At 36.2% G+C, this 23,798-nt stretch overlaps 1 protein-coding gene across 1 annotated transcript; it reads right to left on the reverse strand.

Moving 5' to 3' along the window:
- On the reverse strand, nt 880-12,353 carry LOC109832829 (glucose-6-phosphate isomerase 1, chloroplastic). The gene is made up of 14 exons (XM_020400270.1): nt 11,651-12,353; nt 10,602-10,724; nt 8,748-8,846; nt 8,558-8,641; nt 8,306-8,449; nt 8,160-8,225; nt 8,009-8,077; nt 7,799-7,906; nt 5,426-5,478; nt 5,204-5,342; nt 3,358-3,514; nt 3,171-3,254; nt 2,547-2,608; nt 880-1,407 (listed from the first exon to the last, which is right to left on the reverse strand). The coding sequence occupies exons 1-14, from the start codon at nt 12,347-12,349 to the stop codon at nt 1,276-1,278; spliced, it is 2,019 nt and encodes a 672-aa protein (XP_020255859.1). The 5' UTR covers nt 12,350-12,353; the 3' UTR covers nt 880-1,275.

The raw sequence follows: 23,798 nt of genomic DNA on the forward strand, positions 1-23,798 counted from the left end.
CTTTATTCCCAACTGCTTAATGCCTTTTATCAAATGATATTTCGTTGCTCTTTTATATTGTTATTCTGTTTTTTGATACAACAACAGAACCACCTTGGCACTTCATTTCCCACGTAATCTTGTTCATTTTCACATGCTACTTTTATTACTTAGATATTGTTTTTTCCCCACTATATTATTAATACTAGGGGTGCTAAACGGTATCCGTGTCCGAGGAAATATCTGTATCCTAACACGAATATGTTACTCCAGGAATATGTTATTCATATCTATAACTGATAAGATATAATCACAGATATGGTTTTGCAGTGATAAATCCTAAGCCGTATCCAAAATATCCGAATACATATTAATCATATTGTTACAATGATTTTCGTCTTTAGATTATGTAAATGAGGTTAATTTTGACGATAAAGATATCTAATCTTTGCTTTTCAGATATAATGAACATATTAATAAACTCTTTTGCATTACATGAACTATATTTTCTTGACGGTATCTAGTTTACTCATATCTATTTTTATATCCACATGCATATCCGCGTGCGTATCTGTGTCCTTTTCCAATTTTATCAGATATAGATATGATTTTTTATTACTGAGGTACATCCTCATCCAAAATAAGTAAGCGGATATGGATATGGTAACCATCATATCCAAGCCGCATCCAAACGGAATCCACCCCTAATTATGTCGTACTCTTTCAGGACCTGAAACAAAGATTTACATTACCCAGATCATGACAAGTTCAAAGTTTAGACAAGTTTCAACCAATAAAAAAATTTAAAAAAACATCAGAGCGGTACAAATTAAACAAACATCTTTTCCTTTTCTTCAAGGACTTAACCATTACGTAGCAGTTTCAGCTGATATGAAGATGTGAAGTAACTGCTGAAAGGAAAATTTCCAAACTAGACCAATATAATATTCGGGAGATAACAAGATTCATGACAGCTCCAGCTGCCTCTGAATTCCCAAAAGAGAAGAAGTACTACAAAGTACTACAATTGCAAGTTGCAATCACCATAACCATTCTGATTTTGCAGTTACAAATTACTTAAGACCAAAAGCCTAGTAAACACAGAAGAAAAATATCGGGACACAAAAAAGGCAGCAAGATTTCTTATTTGCAGATTATTCAAGGGTTTAGTGCCCCCTATTGGTTGCAGTTAACATGATCGCGTCTAATCTTTTGACTTGCCATTTGTAGCGTTTGGTTGAAGAATGAATATAAAGATTCTGGTTCATTTTACTCAGCTACAGCACTAACGAGTACTCAATACAGATCGTCTACATTGCACTCTCCAAGGAAAACTTTGATGCTTCTTGGGGAACCACAGTGGCCTTCCGCGATGACAGCTCTGTCATTTGCAGCCATATGTGCAATTATCTTGTATATCATTTCAATCTGCAAAGCCAACAAAAGCAAGAATTAAAAAAGAAGTTGAAAACATCTCAGCATGTGAACTTTCCAACTCGTGCAACATACCATGATGCATAAACTTCTGTTTTCTGAAGCTCTATTAAACATGATTAACGCCATGTATGTATTTTGTGACCCTCATTCCAGATCAATGTAAATTTGTCAGGGGTGATAGGAACAAACAAGGAGGTATTTTCATTCCAACTAGCGGTGGCAACCCATATAAAATTTGACCCGACCAGTATAATATTGATCCAACCTGAGCCATCTAATAATTGGGTCGACCTGTTTATTAAACGGGTTACCCATACCCAACCCCAAGTGACCCATTTATTGCTTTTATAACCAATCCAACTTATTTCATGTACTTAACAAAAAATCCATAGTTAAAGTCTTCATGGTCCTATTTATCATTTGTAGATTTTTACTGTTTAGAAGTTTAGATATTTCCAGGGTGTTTTTTGTGAAATTTGAATTTGAGGTGCGTTTTTTGTAATTTTTAAAGTTCTAGGGTGTTTTTTTGCAAAAATCACTTTTGCAGGGACTTCTTCAACTTATAAACTCTGTACTCTTTGTATGTTTTGATTTTTGAGGTTTTTGGTAAATTTTGAAATTTTAAGGTGCTTTCACAATTTCTGAAGCTTTCAAGGTGTTTTATGAAAATATCAATATTTTCACAGTGCGAGTTATAGATTTTGTATTGTTTGTAAGTTTGATATTTCTAGTGTGTGTTTCTATAAAACTTGTTGAGGATGTATATTGCAATTTGCAATATGTTTTCTACAAATTTCAAAGTTTTCAGTGTTGTTTACAACTTACAGATTTTCTACTGTTTGCAAGTTTTGTAGATTTTGGAATTTCCACCATATAGGCTTTTTTTGTTATATTGTGATTCTAGGTTCACCTTATCGCTTTCAGAGCATATGATATTGAATTAAGCTATTGCAGTTACGAAGGGAAAAAAAAGTACTGCCATTTGATCAGTGGCACACAGTATCTGCACAGTAAGAAAAGTTTCAAAATAACCTCATCTGATCCTTTTATACTTCCGTAGAGATTCATATGGTAGCGTATTGATCTTTACAATATTAGAGGGTGATCAACAATTAGTGGGAAAACAATACCTCTTCAGGGCAATGGCAGCGATCTGCTATTTCGTCAAGCGTCAATGGCTCCACAAAAGATTTATGGTAATGTCAAAATTAGCATTAGCAGAATACCACCAGTATGCATCATTCCATGAGCCATAGAAACAATTAGTGCTCTACTAAGCATAATAAACTCAGATGAGATTTAGGGTAACTAAACAGCAAAACCATGAGTGCTAGGGCAGAGGACATGGGAGTAATACAACTTTAGGCTGTGACAGTAATTTTTGTACTTTGAATGGTCAATTGCTTTGGATAACAAAAGAATGTGGGTATATTAGCATGACAACAAAAGGACATCAGGTGTTATTTAATGATTCTTTCAAACAAAGAAACGTCAAAGTCAAGGGTTGCATTTTTAAGGAGATTAGATGTTTGATAACATGTATCTCTCGAAAATTTTCTGTTAATACTTCAGCACCGAATTTTAAGAAGAAATTCATGACATAAAGCTATCCTAATCCCATCATGCAAGACCTTGATTTAATAACGTCATACTGCAGGAGATCACATGTGAACAATGAATTCCCTCTTTTTTTTTCCTTCTGTCAGCATGAAGAGAAAACAGTAGCACAAACAAAAGGAAGGTAACATAGGCAACAAACCTGGCCGCATTTAGAACAGCTAGAACTCTCTTCTGAAGAGCTAAAACTTCTCCTGCAGCCTTTTTCCCAGCTTCCACACCTGCAACCAAAACAGAAATGAGAGATATTTGTTTTGTCAGGCATAAATATCAACCATCCAAAATTTCCAGGCTGGCAAACATTAAAGGCACTGAATCACAGACCAGGTTGATGATAGGCATTAATGTTGACAAGAGATGCATAAATTCCTACTGCTCGCTCATACAGTGCAATGACGGCTCCAACTGATCTAGGAGTCACCTCTTGAATGGTTACAGTGATGGACTCACGACCATTAGCATAAAGCGCTGAACGTGTACCCTGGAGAACACACCCATAAAAAAATTTACCATGTAAAAGACATTTTAACAGATAACAAATGTTTGATTGGGTGCCAAATGAAAATGAAAGGGAAATTGCATGGTAATTGTGATATCCTTTAACCTAGAAAAAGGTGAATAAAAGATTTTAAAAAAAATTGGTGAAAGTATGAGCAATGGTATGTGATCAAATGATTATTGAGGTCAGACACTGAGCTACTTTTATCTAGCTTGGTCACTAAAAAGTCGACCATAATTTCAAAACGGAAATATTCAATTCCATGGCAAAAGTGCATTTCTGTTTTAAAAGACGAGAAAATATATATAAACCAAAAGTTTTATGCAATATTCTTAACAAAAAACGTCAGTTTGCTATGTAGGCAAGTGCAATTACATTCGTGCAAAGAAGCCCGACTCACGGAAAGAATTCGTCTTGGGGAAAAACATGTGCACCGCAGAACTGATAAAGTCCAATTTTGTTAAAAAAGCTCTCTAGAAGGGTAGTGCTAGATTCATCAGGAAGTGCGGGGTTATCCTTCTAGAGGAAATCACTGATATTTAAAGATCAACCTTTTGATTGGCGAGTTGCTCACAGTAAAGATACAAGGACAGAAGAGATTGGACTTGTGATTCTCCCAAAGCACTCCCTTGAAGTTCTCTTGTAGGACTTGTTCTGAGCTGCACTTCCAGAAGTGCTCTTAACGTGATCGTGCTCATGGAATGATTGGTTAGACAGAACCTATGCTTAAACAAGTCGAATGCCCAAATTGTGGGAAATATCATTGCCAATAGAAGATAGCTTTTGAGGATTGATCTCTGAGAGAGGAACGGAAGACCGCACATGCAGGACTTGGGATCGATCATGGTAAATCTTACAACACAGTATGAGCATGGTCGTAACTCTCAAACCCTGACATGATAAAGCATGCAGCATACTATGTGCTCTTCTGTGAATCTGGGTTACCTTAGGCTATTGGCTATTGCATAGAATATCTACATCTCATTTGCCCTAGCTTTGAACATTTCGGTTGTTTGGAGAGTGTTGCAGAAAATTTTATATCAGAAAAGGCTCATTTTATATTTTTACTTATTCTTAATTTAATTGCTTTTTTATTAATTTTGTGTAACATTATTATTATAATATAGTTATCAACTTACCATTGACATTTGTAGGTGCCTTAAGAATGGTCTTTATGATCTGTAATAACTATTAAGGCACCAAAATGTTACATTCCTTATAAAAAGAAGTAAAAACACTATTGAAACAATTGGGGAAAAGGAGAATTATAGAAAAAAGAAACAATTCTCTTACACTCCTCTTCCACTCAAAAGAGAAGCATAGAAAAAGTAACAAATCTCTTCTGTAATTATGAGTTTCTGGATTGATGATAACAATTCTGGATCCCAAAGAATTAAGTCAACATCAATATTGGGGGGAAAAGAAAGAAAGATGAACATCACTTTTCTACCTATCGTATGGTGTCTTCTGTCCAAATACTCCAACCTTTAATTAGGACCTAAAGACTAGTCAAGAGAACACCTTCCTGGTAATAGATACATCAATAGAACAACGAATATATGATTTACTAACAATTCAAAATCCTCATTTATTATGAGACTGAGTAGGATGAAGTAACAGTACATATTAAATAATCAAATGAAAACATTGGATTACAGAGTATGTACTAACCTGTAACATTCCAAATAGGTAGTCACCGCAAGTTACACCGGGTTCAAGTTCCCAGTCATGACCAGGGGGCCTATCACGTAATACCTCAATAAAAGTAGCAAAAAAATTGAGGACTCCTTCTCGCAGCTGTTGAATATAACTGCCAACCAAAAGCTAGTACATGTCAGACATTGACCCCTTGATACCACAAAAAAGCATTGAACAACGTCAAGAGAAACCTACGCATGTTGATCAGTGCTTCCTTTATTTCCATACACAGTTATTCCTTGATTAACCTGTCATGAAAAACCATTTCTTACGAGGAACTTACAATTGTTTCAAGAGCTATCAGTCCGGAATATGAAAGCCATTATGAGAATGATTAAGGGTTACAAAGTTGAAGACTATTCCAAATCAAGCTACATTAAACTCAAAGGGAACCATCAATATATAGTCAAAACATTGGTTGCGCGACAAAAGGCTGCTATTACAGTATACCAGCAACAACATCAATTGTTCATAATTTCCGTGATGTATATACTCCTAGTTAGGATAAAATATGTGAACATAAGGTATATGTGACTATTTCTATGCTACAACATACTTAGCTAGGTATAGAACTATTGATTTTCTCAATACTTGACATATATCAAGGTATAGAGTTTCAAGACAACCATCCTAAATCTTTTATATTGGTTAATGAACATAAATCGATTGGGTGGATAGTGAGATAGGCATTTGTATGATGCAAACTGATGAAATCTGAACTAAGAATTCGTAAAAGCTGACCAATTAAAAGCATGATTGGTTAAGTTAGTCAATGGCTAACTATTCAGAAAGAAATAGGTTACAGGCCAGCTGGGATCTGAACTGACCTTGTCATGTTGACCTCATTGGCTCATTATACAGCCCTTCCTCACGGTAAGCCTGTAATTTTGCCTATCTCATCTCATAATTTACTTTTTGGTAGATGAAGAGCAGAATTAACTGATTTACGTTAATAGATATGAACATGATTAATCATAAAATAACACATGCACGTTCTCCTAACAATTTTGTAGGTAGTCATAACTATATCCGCCGAAGAAAAAGGCAAACTAAAATCCTACTAAGTTCATAACCAAAGGTGCATTGTGTAATTCTATGCCAAGTTCCCACAAGTGTTTCTATACTCGTCCAGCTATTTATACCATTTGTCAAAACTACTGCTGAAAAGATGCCCCCAGTGTGATCAACATGCTGCTTATTATTTAACATGGGAAACAATTGATGTGTCTAATGCAGTTAATGTACAATAAAAATAATTGTTTTTTATATTAAATTGAATGCTTGCAATTATACAATTGTATGGGTCAGAATACTCCATAAAGCAGTGTTTCTCAATACGTAGCGGGTCGTCGTATGAATTCGGGTACGCAATTTGAGACTTTGAAAATTTGGATTCGACGGGGTAACTTACTTTGAGTTCGAGATAGGATACAATGTAATTTTTCTTGGGTACGCTTATCATTTTTCAAAGTGTATAGTAGAAAATTAAAAACTAGAAAACTAATTATGCATTTCAATATTTTTTCATATAAAATACTTCAATACTTCATGTTTATAGTTTTTGAATACATAAAACTAAAACATTAAATATTAGACAGCTCTTAATAATTTTTTTCCCTATTTTTCAACTTTCTTCCCCTTAACATCAAGTGCGTCTTAATTTTTTTTAAAAAGTCCATTCTCTATTTCAAGAATGTCCTATGCATTTCCAGTCAATTCTTTTTTATTTTTTCTGCTCTTCAGAGTTCATTTTTATTTTTATTTTTATTTTCACATAGTTTTTATTGAGATGATCATTTCATTTCATGTTTTATTAACATAGCTATTTTGTAAGTTGCAATAAAGTCATTCACTCATATTGATAATTTATTGTCTTGTCTCAATATATATTTCAGTTAAAGAAATAGTGATCTAGAATTAGTTATCAACTTTGGATAACTTCCACTTACTAACAGAATACTTTCAATGATATTATTGAAACACATAAAAAAATCATTGCACATGTGCACGAAAACAGCCTTGTAAATCAATTTTGGTTCCCTCATACTTAGTAAGTGGTACGCTAATTTAGGAGAACCAATTTGTGTATTGGAGGGAATCGGTTCGTAGATGTACTGGGAATCAGTTCACATGAACCGTTCGACAATTTGAGGGGGGTCCAGGGAATCGCGCAACTATGATGTAATTGTTACCCATTCAGGATGTTGAGCTGAAACCAGGCAGAAACAGGATGAATGAAGTTGGATATAGTAATGCATGGCATCTAAAATGCCTAAATAAGAAGACTGAAGTGTTGGGATGGGGATATCTCATTTGTCATCACATGGATAACCTTAAATTTTAGGAATAGATGGCTACTAAAAGGCAGATCAAATAGATAACAATAATCAAGAAGCATCTTTAGAATTCGAATGAGAGAGGCAAGTTCATGTGAATAAGTAGATCTCTACCTCTACGATGTCCAAGTTGCAGACTACTTTATAACCAAAAAAAAAAATGAAATTATTTACAAAAGAACATAAGCAATAGTCAAGAGACTCAAGACTCAAGCACAATATATATACATACCCGATTTCCATCAAGGTCAAACTCCTTTCCAAGAGATTCCATGACCAACTGCTGCAGATATCTACTAAAAAGCAATAAGCTATCCTTGTAAGGGAGTACAACCATGTCCTGTGAATAAATAAACATTACCCAGTAAAATGAGTTAAATCCAGTGGAACAAAAGATAAGATAAGAAAGAGTTCCAAAACAAAAGGATCAACAATTGCAAACCTTAGCTCCCACTCCATCTGTTGCCCAATACCAGCACATTGCAAGCAATGCTGCGGCATTATTCTTCACCTGTTTAACATAGGTGGATTAGAAGGTTATATATGTTAAACATTAATTTTTAATATTTTCAGCAAGACTATTTGTTGTCTACCACAGGCGTCCGATTTGCCTCGTCCATCAAAGCTGCACCTGCAAGCATCTCTCTAATGTCAATGCCCTGGACAAGCAAATATAAAGAATGAATCAGAAGTCTGGCACCAAAGATTTATGTTACTGTTAATAGTACACCAATCATGCCTGTAATGCTGCCGGAAGTAAGCCAACTGCAGACATTTCGGAGGTTCTACCTCCTACCCAGTCAAACATAGGAAACCTTGCTACCCACCCCTCAATTCTAGCAGTGTTATCTAATAAAGAACCCTCTTGAGTAATAGCAACACCCTGCATAAGAATACTTTTTTAAAACTATATGCTCTGCTGAAAAAAAACAACAAAAAGAAGAAATAAAATCTTGTCGCATATTCTAGTTAAGAGGATTCGGAGAGAAACCTGTTTTGAGAAATCCAGCCTAGCTTCTCGAAAGGCTTTTTGTACTTCCAACAAACCATTTCGGGTTTCAGGGGTACCTCCGCTCTGAAATGCACATTAATATTTCAACATTTAGAGGGATTAAGTTTTTGAATTTTATACCATCTTCTGGAATAAGACTGAAAAGATAAGAAAGTGATAGTATGCAGACCTTCGAAATTACAATAACCAGGGTAGATGCTAGCTCCGATCCAAGTTGTGCAATTTGATGATCTATTCCAGCTGGATCTGTGTTGTCAATAAACCTAATCTGGCACATACAGAGGATTTAGAGGAAGCCCAAGTATCTATCAGCCTTCGGATTTCATAGATCTTACCATTACATTAGTTGGGACTTGAAACACCAAGAGACCTTGAAAAGAATGAAAACTCTAGAGACAACAAAAAAAGCTACAGAAGACTATGAAGATCAGTCAAGGTTAACTTTTGTGGCTGAACCTGATGTGTTTTACAGAGACAAGAATTAGGAGATGGGAAACAGTGGCGTTCTTTGAGGTGACACAAAAGGAATACTGGAAGAGCATAATCATGTATAGAATACATGGAAGGAAGGAGTGCTCATAAGAAATGATGGTAACACCGTACCAATGCGTCATACTGAAGATAAAAAAATAAATAGGGTGACATAAGCCAAATTTGTATACAGATAATTTGCATAAGGACATATATGCAAATGAAATATTTGACAACACGTTGAAAGCTGCAATTAAAACTTGGATTTCCTTCTACAAGTTGTGTGTGGGAGCTGCATGTAAATTAATCCAAAAGGATTCTATTATAAACTATTATTGTTTGAAGTGGGAAACTAAAAGTTTAATGACATCCACTACACTTTTAGCAAATTTTTAAACTTTCTGATAAAGTTATTGCTCAGAATTTGAACAATAAATTTATTGATGATTATAAAAGAATAGTAGGGTATTTTGCACATCTTTACCTAAGGAGATTTACGTCAAAAGTTCCATTAGGTTTTTTTTTAAGGATATCAAATGACAGTAAAGTGTTATGTTCTAGAATTACCTACACAAAGTTCTTATATTGGGATACTGTAGTGTAATGTTGCAGTTACATTGAGTTTATAAAATATCATGGATAAAAAAAAAGTACACAACGGCATTTATTCAATGAATTATTATTTTTCTTGCTTAACATTTTTAACTGATTTGGGTGGAGAAATGATGGTTTTATTGCGTTATATAAAAATATTAGCATAGTGTAAACATAAACTTTCATTAGAAGATCCTTTACAGTAAGATCTCTCCTTATTATCCTATGTCAGGGCTTATTTGGCCACACTCTGAAAAGGTTGATAGAGGCATAGACAACTCCAATGGATACTTTACAGCAAATGATAGTTTTATCGAGTTATATTAATTTAATATAGTATGACTGCAAACTTTCATTAGAAGATCCTTTATAGCAAGTTTTCGCTGTATTATGCAAAGTCAGTGCTTATTTGGGCACACTCTAAAGGTTGGTAAAGGCAAAGAAAACTTCAAGGGATCAACCATCCAAGATGAAAGTGGTGTCTGTCACATAAAATTTCTAAAGTTATCCAACAAGTCTTAAGCACCTAGATTTATGACCAGGATTGGGAATACAACAAACAACCATTGATTAGTTTGAAATGTTATGTTCGGATGAGGAAATCAAAGGCTATAGTTTGTCATGCTAATATAAGCCTTATAGTATAAGGTCGGATCAAACAAACAGTTAATAATCAATCTACTAAAAAGCTGCAATGACAAAGAGGTTATGCAGTAATGCAAACATCAAAATTACGCTGCAGAACTTTAAGGGTGGATTAATAACCAACATGAAAAGGCAAATACATATAGCTACATGTATCAATGAGAGAAAATGAATCTCTAAATTAATGAAAATAAGACGAAGGATAACTATACCTTCCATTAAATGGACTCTATGTCTGTGATTAAGCTGAAGAATGCAGAAAATGCAAGCTGAGAATATCAATAAATTGCTGATAGTTAAATATGAAGTTCACCTTTAGAGGAGGATTATCAGGAGCTAATGCCTCAGCAACAAATTGAGGCCCCAGAGCTGAACCTCCAATTCCAACAGATAAAATCTGCGTAAAGCGACCAGCTGGAGAAGAGGGGGGTCTAATCTGTTTAAAATGAAAATGTCAATACAATGAAAATAATAGCGCCGAGTGAAGCAGAACATTGCCAGTATGAGACACGAACGTGAGATGTGTGGTCTTAAAAAGACAAGGGGAAATGTGCATGTGTGCACAGTGTGTATATGTATACAGATGTGAATGCATCTATGTGTATATACACAGATGAAACAGACAAATTGCTTTTTGTACCACTGGTAATACCACTCATATGGCACAAAAAAGTGGGATGATAGCATCTCCACCTTTGGTGGACGATGTCATGCCCCGTATATAGAACTGGATTACAAATTCAAAGATTATAATAACGGAAAAAACGACAACATCCTAGTTTTAAAAGGAGCATAAGTTAACCCATAAATATACACTCTGTTCTGTACTGTCGTGAAGAGTAAATGTAGAAATGAGTCATAAGTCTTTGGTTCCCTAATTCTTGGTTAATATACCATTGCTTTATCATACTTAACAATCCAGCACTAGCTTAGCATACTCCCAAGTAAATCACATAATAAAACGTTTACTGCAACTTGCCACCAATTGCTGATAAAACCAATAGTCAACGCCTGAAACAACAACTATTGCAAGAAGTAAAAAAACTAATCAAGAAATTCTCATTTATTGTTCACTTATTATTATTATTATTTGAAGTTGACATGTAATCTCAGAAACGAAACACAAGGAAATCTCAATAAAAGTGAGCATTTTGGAGGCGAGAAAGATAATTCTCATAATGGCATCATATTTTTCATATCAAGTTTAATGCTTGCAGGGCTGAGTCGCATGGAATAAAAACATAAATCAAAACTAAATCAAGTCAAAGTTGCTTTTTTTCATCATGTTACTATAGATCAAACCGACAGTCAAAGCCTAGACCAACGAACAATTTCCAAAAAAAGAAAAAACAAATCCCCAACCTCGCCACTGATGATCTTATCCGCAAACGCACAGATCGAATCCAGCGTCTTCTCGATCTGCTGCATCAAGAACGCGTTTGGCGCCATCTTAGGGTTCCTGAGCCAGTAATGCCCGACCATCCTCCCCTCATCGGGATTCGCGATCGCCCCCTTCTCGAGCTCCCGCATCGCCTCGAACGCCCTCTGCATCCTCGGCTCCATCTGCTGCAAGAACTCGTCACTAAACCCTATCCTGCTCACATCCAGGTAAAGCCCCAGCTCCTTGTGCTGGTAAAGCCACTCGACGTATCGATGCCAGAGATCGATCGGATCTCTAGAAGGCACGGCTTTGATCTTGCTAGTGATCGGAGGAGGCGACGAGAGATCGGCGGAGACCTCGCGGGCGACGGATTGAAGAGGCCGACGGCGGAGGAAGGGGATCGGAGGAGGTGGGGGCTTTGGATCCGTTTTTGGGCGGGAACTGAGGGAGGTGGTGGCGAGGAGGTGGAGGAGAGGCCGGGGATCGAAGCCATGGTCAATGGGGCAGGCGGAGAAAGCGAGGGGGCGCGGGGTTTTGTAGAGGGGAGATGAGATCATGAGAGAGGTCAAGAGGCTAAAAGCTGCGGGCTTTCGCTTTTGTCTGTTGTGGGGTTGAGCGATAAACGATGGCTTTTGAGACTTGTGAGCGGGTGGGGAAAAGCTGAAGAGAGTTGCGGTCATGAGATATTTGGGCACTGTTTGGCAACTAAAAAAATTGTGTTATCTAAGGGCATGTTTGTTTGCACAGAAGTAATTGTGAAGTAGCTGAAGTAAAAAAATTAAAGGCTACTTCTGCTACTTCCAAGTAAAAAAATGTGTTTGGTTCTCTAAAAAACTTACTTCCAATACTTCCCTAAATGCTTATGTGGCGCCTACGTGTCATCCTTACTTCCAAAATATTTTTCCAATCCTCAATACTCAGAAATAGCTCGGAAGTAGTTGAAATGCATATTAATTATGATATAAATAATTTTTTTATTAATATTTCCTTTATTAGTTACTTCTAACAACTTTTCATTGATAAAATTACTTCCTAATAATATTTTCAAATGTTATCCAAACAAAAAAAGTAAATGAAGAGGAAGAAGTTCTACTTCCATTACTTCTAAAAATATATGAAACAAACAAAACAAATGCTATTTCCACTACTTCCTACTTCATAGCTTTGAAAGTTACTTCTATAACATACTTGTTACTTCTAATACTTCCATTATCCAAACGGGCCCTAAGCGCTTGTGTCTTATTGGCTTGGTCAATAAGCTAGTAAAGCTGTTTGGTAACAAAAAATAGGAAAAAATTATTTTAGAGATTGTGTTTTTTGCAAGTAGCTTTTGGAAAGCTATCTCAAGTAGCGTTTATCTTTGGGAAGGAGCTGTCAATTTTTTCCTTCCGTTTTTGCCCCTAATAATTTTAATTTTATATTAATAATATTACATGACCTTTTTAGTCATTTAATAAATTTAAGCTAGTTGTACATCTTCTTTTGCCAAACAGCTTTAGTCAATCAGCTAGCTACACAGCTATCAGATTTCAGCTATAATTTCACAGCTTTCAGCTAGTTTGACAGCTTTCAGCTATAATCTCGCAGCTTTCAGCTAGTTTTGCCAAACAGAGCCTTGGTGATTGGGATTTTGGGAGGGTGTAGTTTAGGATTTTCTTCCAATTGGAAATAGAATAATATTCAGCGATTTGTTGAAAAAAAATTTTTTTTACACTTTTTACTGTTGCTATGGATTTGACACCCCCCTCATTTTGAAATTGGGATCCGGTTCCATCTTAACCTTTCATTTTACATCGAAGGCCAAGATCTCTCCTACTCTCACTCTCAAAAACTCAATCTTGCCCGTTGATGTAAAATTGAAAGGCCAGGATGCTTATGAGGAAATATTAGGGCACTCTCACGAGGAGAGAATCTGGATTCCTCTTTTGTGGAGAGCTTAGCCTTAGCTACACGGTTTATCTGAATTATTCTTCAGAGCAGATTGAATTTGCATGTGTGGTCTGGTTCAGTCCTCAACCCTCAACGCATTTATAAAGGTTGTCAAACAACTCTTAGTTTAGTTTTTAGTGTACCTATATATAGGGGTGTGCAACGGTCGGTTCGATTCGGTTTTTACCAAAATTGAACAACCGAACCGAACCGTCTATAATTCAAAACCAAACCGAATTGTTGCAAGTCGGTTCGGTGCGGTTCGGTTCGGTTTGTTCGGTTCTAACTTCATCAAACTTCTTATTAAACAACAAACTGTGTTAAAGAAAAAAAAATATATCAACAAAGTAGGAGATTATGAAGCATTAAACACTGATATAATGATATTGTTTTTAACCCATAATGATTCAGAAAATGAGTTTAGGGTTTGAGTCTTTGACTCTTTGGGGACGGGTCGGGTAGGGTTTAAGATCAGAATGGGTAGTATTGCACTATATTCGGTCGGCTCGGGTCCGTTCGGGTTAAAAAGTTTTCAAACCGACTCGAACCGTCCTACTCATAAAATCGATTTTTTCGGGTCGGTTCGGATCGGTTCGGTCGGTTTTTTCGGTTTGGACCGAACCATGCTCAGCCCTACCTATATAGCAGTAGATTTTTAGTTTTGATTTGCATGCGCGTTACAATGAGTGTCAAAATGCCATCAACTAGGCAACGCACACTAACGCCGAGTATGTAAATGCCTTTGAGTTGTCATAAATTATTAGTAGTTTTCAATAAAAATATCCGAAACCATTTTCAATATAAAAAAGTAAACTACACCATCAACTGAAGCACACACACGATACACGCTTGCCTTGATTTGGACGTATTTGTCCTACTTTAAACTTTAGGGCTATATGATCTTAGAGCAAGTGCATCAGCATCTCAAGGAGGCTCCTAAGAGTGATGTGACAAGGAAAAGCTCCCAACATGCTCCAACAAGCTCCCAAGGAGGCTCCTAAGTCCTAGTTGGTGGTGGGTCCACTATGGAGCTCCTAAGAGCTCCACAAATTTGTGGAGCACTTGGGAGCTTCTAAGGGACGGGGGCAGACTACAAATTATTTTTTATTAGATTTATTGTTTTAAAATATATTTATAAAATGTTAGAGGTAGAAGAATGGATTTTTTAAATAATATTTAAGTTCCTAATTGGGAGTTTGTTGGAATATTTCTTCTAGTAGGAAGCTCCTAAGTGAGCCCCATGCTTGAGAGCACTCCAACAAGAACTCCCTACTATGCGATTGTTGTCCTTACTCTTAGTCCTCCAATATTTAATATTGTTATATTAGTACTCAAATATTTAATAGTTTGACAGTAGCCCCCAAAATCGTCGAAATCCCACTCAAATACTATTAACAATTTGAAATAGGACCCTCCATTCCAGTTTTATTATTAAAAAAACATAACCATGGGTGGGTCACTGCTTAACCATGCTTAGCTAATTAACTAAGTACCTTCAGTAATATATTTCTCCCCAATCTTTTCTCTCTCTAAATCTGTACCTACCTAATCTAAGAAAAGGGAAAAATTCCTTACTTCTCCGCGATATTGAAGACCAAGATTGCTTATTCCTCCCCAAAATTGGCATTAATGTTGTATAAGACTAAGATTTCCCCCGAAAGAGCAATTAGTTATGTAGGTAAGTTTATTTTCTCTGTTAGAATTTTGCGAATGTTTAATATTCTGTTTGTGATAGTGATGCATGGATTGTTAATTTGATGTTTTGTGGTTAAAGAAATGATAGAGATTTTTAAAAAACATCTCAAGTGGGGTCCCCTGCATTGTAACAAGAGAGGGGATGCGGCCGGCGGTGTGACTGAGGGTGTGCCTGCAGCGTCACTCTGGTGGTTAATATGACTTTAGGCTCATAGATAGAATAACCACTGATTTTGTGTTGAAAGAATAGCAAGCAAGAAATCACAGTAAAACAAAAAACTTGCAAAGAAAAAGAATAAACAAAGGGGTGTTAGTCAACTAGAATATTTTTGATAGAAGTAGAACAATTTTTATGGGATAATTTTCTAATGTGGGATATTTTAATGGGATAATTGGGAAATATATTTTAAAACATGATATTTTTAGTGGGACAATTCTAGTATAATTAAGGATGATTTTCAGAAATCAATAAGCATATAAGTCATGTATTTTGATGATCGTACTACTATTTATACATTTTAAAACTTATTATTATTATTTTAGTATTAATTAATCTTGAAGAACTATTAGATAGATTATAAGATTAACTTTTTGATTTTTTGGAATTATTATTGTAATATAAATTAAAAAAATAGTTTTTCCTTTTTTCTATTTCTTTTTTGATCTACCAGACATCATTCCATCATCTCTGAATTTTAATTAATTTTTAATAAAACATGAATTTTTAAAATTTTAAATTGAAATTAATTATATAATTCAAATATTTAATAAAAAGTAAAAATAACATTAAATAGAAGGTAATGATAAGAAGAGATGCGATCTAATTTTATGATGTGGTTTTAAGATGACGGAGAAATGAAATATGAAAACTAAAAAAGTAAATAATAAAGTTCTAGTTTTTTACTATGTAGTTCTTGCTTAAAACTTGGGACAATTTGAGAGACTAGACTCTCTCTCTTTTTTCTATATAGATTTGAAAAAAGTGGGATAAAATTTTACAATTATCTCAGTTCTACTTTTTATCCAATTATTGTTGACTAACACTGTATAATTTTATCCTAGTTCTAGTTCCAATGGTCTAACACTATAAAGTATTGTCTCACAAATTATCTCAGTTCTAATTTTGAATTCTACTTGACTAACCCCCCCCCCCCAAAAAAAAAAAAGAGAGAACATCAGATTTAACGAGGTTCGGCAAACGTGCCTACGTCCTTGGGAGCCACACCTGAAAATTCCTTGATTATTGAAGAAGATTACAAATCATCCAAACGACGATATCTCTTTCTCTGAGATCTCTCTGTTGCGCACCTATGCGGAAGCGTGCCCGCACACCGAACGAGTCCGTGAGCCACGGGAGAATAAAACCAAAACCAAGCACGAGCACAATCCAATCCAAAATACGACAAATCAAACCAAACATAGAGATATACGTGGTTCGATAATTTGTCTACGTCCACGGGAGAGGATGAGGAGATTCCACTAAATCAATGAGAGTACAAAATGTTACAATTTTGCAAAATTACTCAAATAAAACTTAAACCAAATCTCTCAACTTGCTCACAAGTTCTCCCTCTCAATATGCTCAGTCCAATCTAAATTCTCCGTTAGGAACCTGAGAAAAAAACGTGTTTTGATTATATATCAAAACACAATCCCAAAGCGAGCAGGAAACCAAAGCCCAAGGCCCAGCAGATGCGTGGTCGACTGCGACGGTCGACCGCGACACGCGGTCGACTGTGGCGGTCGACTGAAATCAAACGAAAGAACCAAAAATCCACTACAGGGTTTGGCGGTCGACCGCGACGGTCCACCGCGCTAAGCCCAGAAACCTCCCAGCCTCGTGTGCACGTTTCCGATCGACCACGCCTACCTCGCGGTCGACCGCTGGAAGTCCAAAACTGTTTTCCTGTTGTTTTTCCTGTAATCTCTTCAATTCTCCACCTCGGTGAAGTTTTTCTAAAATTAAGCCGACACCTAACAAAGAGCATCAATGCGTCGTCTCTCCAAACTCGGTATAGTGATAGTAAAAAACAGTTTTTTAAATATTTTTAATTTATTGTAAGTTTTAATTTCATGAGAACCTTTAGGTGAAAATTGGATTAGTTGTCCATGTATGGACCGATAGATGCATTACCTCATTATATTGTATTTTAAGAAGTAAAATGAATGTATTAGATACTTTCTCAAAATAAAGGATTCTGGTTTTGATGGAAAAATTGACTGAATTAATGCTCATAAATGTGGGGTTGAAATGGTAATGCTTCGTTTTTTCTAAATACTTAATTGAATACCATTTTACGCAAGCCTTGGTGCTTAGAAAAAATGGAAGGACATGGATCTCCTTTATAAATAGGTTTTGGATTCATACACATTATAATTTTTACCAATGGGTTCTTATAGTTTCCCTGGCTTTGTCTATATATTGCTTCTCTCTCTTTTGCTTAGCAAAATAGTAAGTTTTCTAGCTATCGTAGAATGGTTTTTGAATCTTTATATGACAAAATTTGTTGCGGATATATGTCACATTTTATCTTTGTACATTATGTGTGTATGTGTTTCCCCCTTTTCCTACGCATATGTATGTGGTATATGTCACGTTTTTTATGAACTTACTAGTGCATTCTTCCATGATAAGTTGATATACTTTATGGAAGCGCATATTTACGGATCTATAATGAAAATATTTCATGCTTAATTCTATCTAAAATAAAGAATTAGAAGAGACAAAAACTTGACATGTATAATGAAAATATTTCATGCTTAATTCTATCTAAAATAAAGAATTAGAAGAGACAAAAACTTGACATGTTCCATAATCGGTATAATGTTTTTAGATCAAAAACATATCTTCATAAGCAACTAGCACACCTTAATTAAAGAGAAAAACGTACTACACTATCCTTATTACGTTTGGATAATTCTTTGTATGTTTATGGTTTTGCTTTTCCATAAAAATTAGTGAAGATGTATGCATAAATGATAGAGAATGTACATGATTGCTAGTACACAACTATTTGTCTCATTTAATTGCAGTAAATACCATCCAAACATACAATTCAAGCTATAAACATATAGACCTTTGGGGGTGCGCAATGCATATGAAAACGTTACACAAATATGATAGTTTTCTTTTTAAGCTTTTATTATTAACGGCCTGAAGAATGGTAATCACATGAGGTCGAAGATAACTTTACTAGAGACCTGCATATTTTATTGAATGCTGATGATGATTGACAAGGCGTAGAACTTCACGTCAATCATTCTCATCATATTCTATTATGGTCTAAATATATATTGAACTTAGTATTGCATTTAAATACTCTTCAACTTTGCTTTTTCTTTTTTTCATGTGTAGCTCATAATACTCCTTTATGGGTCTTTGTTATACAGAATGGGTCCATCTCAAATTTGGACAGCAGAAAAGCTTTGTCAAATGAAACTCTACATTTATCAATTGAAGAACAACGTATTAGAAAACTTGCTTATGGGTCACAAAATATTGACAGATCTGCGGGGGATTCACTACTTTATGACTTCTCACTGAAGAAAGATCCAACGCAAGTTAATGATGTATGTCATCTTCCTTATTTCTTTTATATTTTATGAATTAATCGATGAAACAGCAAGTAGCTATTTGTTTGCTAAGTTATGGTAGAGTCTAAGTTTGAATCTCTGATAGACATTTCTTCACGATCGCAAAGTAAGAAAATGAAGAAAAATACCCCACTATTTCATACTATTATGGTTGGATTTGAGGGAGGACATCTTTTCAAGATTCCCCATGACTTTAGTTCTTCTTTTGACTTTTTTGATCTGTAACCAAAATTCATTCATAGTCATTGCAAAAGGAAAAGATCCGAGCAGAGTTTTTACGAAGGTTGGGGAGTGTAAGTAGTGCACATGAAATAAAAACTTAAGAAGTATAACATATTTTCACTTTGAATGAAGACTATTGGGTACCTCTTTAAAGTTTGATATTTAATTAAATACAATCTCATGCAAAATCAACACGCAGTATTCTTAAGAGCGTATTAAACAAACATGCACCATTCAGAATAAGGTATTTCTGCCCCTCTTCACATTCGCTTTTATTTTTGATATTTATAATAGTTGATGTAACAATTTTAATCTCAAAGGAAAAAAAGACAATTCACTGTTTTAAACACGTGAAACCTAAAAAGACTTCCTATAATCATTCTGAACTCGAACATTCAAGAGTTGAACACTTATGTTCTTTCTTTTCTACTCCATTTTATATTCCAAGTATTATTGGTTGTTGACCTGAGTAGTTATTATACTTTATATAATAAAAGAATAGGACTAAACTGGCAAAATTCTTTAAGGTGCATCTCCACTAATATAGAGTTTTTTTTTTAAATTAAGATCAGGAGATAGATTGGGCGGAGTTATTATTTTCTTTTTGAAATGTTCTTTTTTAATTGTTATATTATTTTCTTCAAATAAGCAATATGTAAATTTTACGAGAACAAATAGGATGACGATTTTATGGCTGCTTCAAATAGTTAGTTTAACTTATTAGCTCTTGGTTCGTATAGAAAATTTATTACTTTCTTCTTAGAAATGAATATACTTGTTTACTATTGAATTCTCCCTACATTCAGTATGCAATACTAAGTCAAAAAACGGGCCAATTTGACCAATTTCATGGTGCTCAAGCCACTCTAAATGTTTGGGGCTTGCCTGATGTTGGTGCTAATCAATCAAGCTCGTTTCGAGTTTTGCTTGTCACCGGGGACCGGGGCCCTCCTGATACACGTAATGCTATAGGCGCAGGATGGCACGTAAGTATATATTGCCATATTGGCTCTTTCTAATGGTATTTTATTTTGATTTATGTACTAGTATTATGGTGTTTTGATGTGGAACCTTATGTTGAATACTCTTTTATTATGTTCTAATTAAGAAGGCATTTCAATTGTAGGAAAGAATATATCATAATTTCGTAAACACCATATTATTTATTTTATAATCATTAAATATGGAGCTGTTTAAAGAAATGTTAACCTTATTGGCTTATTAGAAGAAACTAACTAGTTCTTTCCATCTTTATCATGATTTACTTTCTATTTTCAAAGTTTTTTTCCACTGTAAAACATGTGTCCAAAGTAGAGCTTTTAAGCAAACTGAAGTATCAGTTTTCTTTTTTGCCTTTTACATGGCATAATCTGCTTAGGATATGTCATTCTCCACATAACATGAGCCGAGTTTAATTATTATTATTTTTGGTCAATGTAAAACTTTATTTCACCACCAATTATGAAGTTATTTACACCTCAAGATATACTCAGCACAAGGCAACTAAGATCTCAAAGATATTTACAGAACACCAACCAACAAAAACAGTCAACCCTTAACCGGAGATAGGGGACTATTAAGCAAAATGGTTGAAAATTCAAATTTGATAACATTTACTAAGTGGTCAGGGTTGCTAGCTTGCTGAGTGAAGAGCCTAGCATTCCTCTCTCGCCAAATGAAGTAGACAGTGGCCGTTAATGCTAATCTTTTGAGCTTCACCTGATACCCTTTGCCTCTCGATCTTGTTAACCAAGCTATCAGCTGAGTCCAGCTACACGACTTCCATTTGAACTCTAACCATTCCATAACACAGTTCCAAACATAGCAGGAAAAGGTACATTCGAAGAACAAATGATCCCTCGATTCCATGATAGCACCAGAGCATAAACTACATCAGTTTGCATTGATAATACCTCTCTTCAACAATCTATCATGTGTTTTGCAGCCTATCCTGGATAGCCAACCAACTGATAAAAGAATGCTTCGGGACATTTAGGCTCACCCAAACAATATTATGCCATGACACAATATGGGTTACAAGGGAGAGAGCTCTATACAATACTAAGAGCTTTAACTTTGAGTTAGAACAGCAAGACCTGATCAGATTCTTCAAACTTTCAACTCTTTCAAATTTTGCCAAAGCCTTATCCCTTGTTTTGATCAACTGTTTCTACATCCAAGAATCGCCTAGTTTAGCATTCACTTGCCAAACGTCTCTATGCTTGAGATAATTCCCATGGATCCATTTGATCTACAAAGATTCTTTATTAGTATATATAAACCAGATACTCCTTAAAGCAGATGCAAAATTCTAGTTTTGAGCTAAAAAAATTCCCAAACCACCCTGTTTAATCCCTAAGAACACCATCTCCCAAGAAACAAGAGGAATTCTGGTAGAGTTTTTAGCTTTCCCCCACAGAAAATTCCTACACATCTCATCAATTTTGTGCAACACATTGACAAGCGGTATGTAGTTTGATGTCCAGTAGATTAGCACACCCATAATTACACTTTTGATTACTTGTAATATTTTCCAGCGTATGATAATTTCCTGTGCTTTGTCCAGTTATGTAATTGCGCTAAGATTTTAACAATTATCATCCCCATTAAACATTACTAAATCTGCTAGATCAGGTTTTACATAATTCAAACTAAAACCACTACCAGATTTCCTGTTATCAGTGAAAAAACTCACCCAGCTTTTCTTCGTGTTGATAACATGATCTGGAAGAGGCACATCTTTTGAAGAAGCAAGAGGAAAATCAAGCTCCTTACTACCAATAATTCCAACATTTGAATTATTATTAACTAAATTCTCAGCAGATTTTACCGCATTTAAAAAATTTTCCACCGAAGCCAATGGAATAGTACCAGATTCTTGAATCAAAATAGCCTCTGGCATAATTGAAGAAGTAGAATCAAGATTCTTATTAGAATTATTAGAAAGATTCTTTAATGATAGATTTGTTGATTCATTCTCCAATTCAAGATCGTTCGCCCAAGAAATTTTTGATGAACTACAATCACCAATTCCAGAGTTCAGAGACTTACAGAGGTGACGCGAACGAACTCCGAACAACTTAGGAGATGAGATTGAGGAGAATTCACCAATAATTTGTTAGATCTAAGCAATTCCATCATTGACACCTTCATCTTCTCTCCTTTGAGTCCAGTAGAACCCATAAGATCCGAGAAACTCCATCATCTTCAGCATCAGAGTGATCTTCAGGAGGAATCAAGCTCGTATTGGAAACTTTTACTCCAATTTCCAGAATTTTCTTTCCATTTCCCCCTTTTTTTCACCATTTTTTACAAGGTGAGGGCACAAGTTAGTGTTTCCGTCGAAAGTCACCTTAGTCATTGATTTCATTAAACTTTAAGCGTTACAAATGAATTCAAATAACAAAAGAACAAAAGATTACAACTTTCTTGAAAATAAACATAAGATCCGTTTATCAGATCTTGCTTGCGTGGGTTCTTTGCCGGTGTCGGGGTTAATCCGTGGACGACCTCGAATCAGATCCGGTTGCAGAAAATTGGGCAGAGCTTCTACCTCACCAAGGGGGTATTTGCTTGAAGTCCTGGAATCGACAAAGCGATTTCAGGGCTCTTCTCGAGATTAAGACAAAGCCTAATCTCAAGGAACGGACGTACGAGCTTCAGATCCTTCGAACGACTTCTCCTTTGCTCCGAAGTTCACCGGGATCTCGCTGTCCTTTGCTGAAATTTCATGCTCCTTCACTCTCCAATCCAGCAGCACCTCGTCCTCTTGATAAGATTCCAGCCCCAGAAAATGGAGGCCTTTGGTTCATATTTATAGGCCTCAAAATGCGGTTATTTGGATAAGAACAAGTGATTTGGCTCTATCTTCAGTCAACAGTAGCCTAACCACGTTTGGGGATGATCTCAAGTCAGTTAAGAACCCCTGGAACCGATAAACCCTGCAAAAAACCAATTAAAAACCGTCAAAACGTGTTTGGGACATTTAGACTGCGCGGCAGAACAATCTGACCCGCGCTCGCGCGGGTCGGAATAATCCGACCCGCGCTCGCGCGGGTCGAAATAATCCGACCCGCGCATGCGCGGGTCAGAATCATCCGACCCGCGCTTGCGCGGGTCGGATTGATCCGACCCGCGCTTGCGCGGGTCGGATTGATCCGTCCCGCGCTTGCGCGGGTCGGATCATTCCGTCCTGCGCTTAGCGCGGGTTCGCCGACTTTTTCCCCTTTTTTGGTTTCTTTCTTCCAGAATTTGTTCTTGTCGCGTATTCGATAGATTTGTTGATTTGTATGCTTCGTCGCGAGACCGATCGTCGAACGCGCGTTGGTTAATATACGCGTGCTGATCGATGCGCGCGGGCTGATTGACGTGCGTGCGTTGACCGGCGCGCACGAGTTGGTTGACGTGCACTCGTTAACTGGCGCGCACGAGTTGGTTGACGTGCGCGCGTTGACCGACGCGCACGAAATGGTTGACGTGCACGCGTTGACTGGCGCGCACGAGTTGGTTGACGTGCGCGCGTTGACCGACGCGCACGAAATGATTTGACGTGCGCGCGTTGACCGGCGCGCACGAGATGATTTGACGTGTGCGCATTGACCGGCGCGCACGAGATGATTTGACGTGCGCGCATTGACCGGCGCGCACGAGCTGATTGACGTGCGCGCGTTGACCGGCGCACACGAGTTG

Source organism: Asparagus officinalis, chromosome 3, assembly GCF_001876935.1.
Source record: "Asparagus officinalis chromosome 3, Aspof.V1, whole genome shotgun sequence".
In the NCBI taxonomy this organism is placed as follows: domain Eukaryota; kingdom Viridiplantae; phylum Streptophyta; class Magnoliopsida; order Asparagales; family Asparagaceae; genus Asparagus; species Asparagus officinalis.

What these genes read in the sequence shown, in the direction of transcription:
- LOC109832829 (XM_020400270.1), bottom strand. Translation starts at nt 12,349, where the DNA reads ATGACCGCAACTCTCTTCAGCTTTTCCCCACCCGCTCACAAGTCTCAA. An exon ending in ATAAGATCATCAGTGGCGAG is followed by an intron (nt 10,725 to 11,650) that starts GTTGGGGATTTG and finishes CATTTTAAACAG; the next exon opens with ATTAGACCCCCCTCTTCTCC. An exon ending in TACTTCCGGCAGCATTACAG is followed by an intron (nt 8,226 to 8,305) that starts GCATGATTGGTG and finishes TTGCTTGTCCAG; the next exon opens with GGCATTGACATTAGAGAGAT.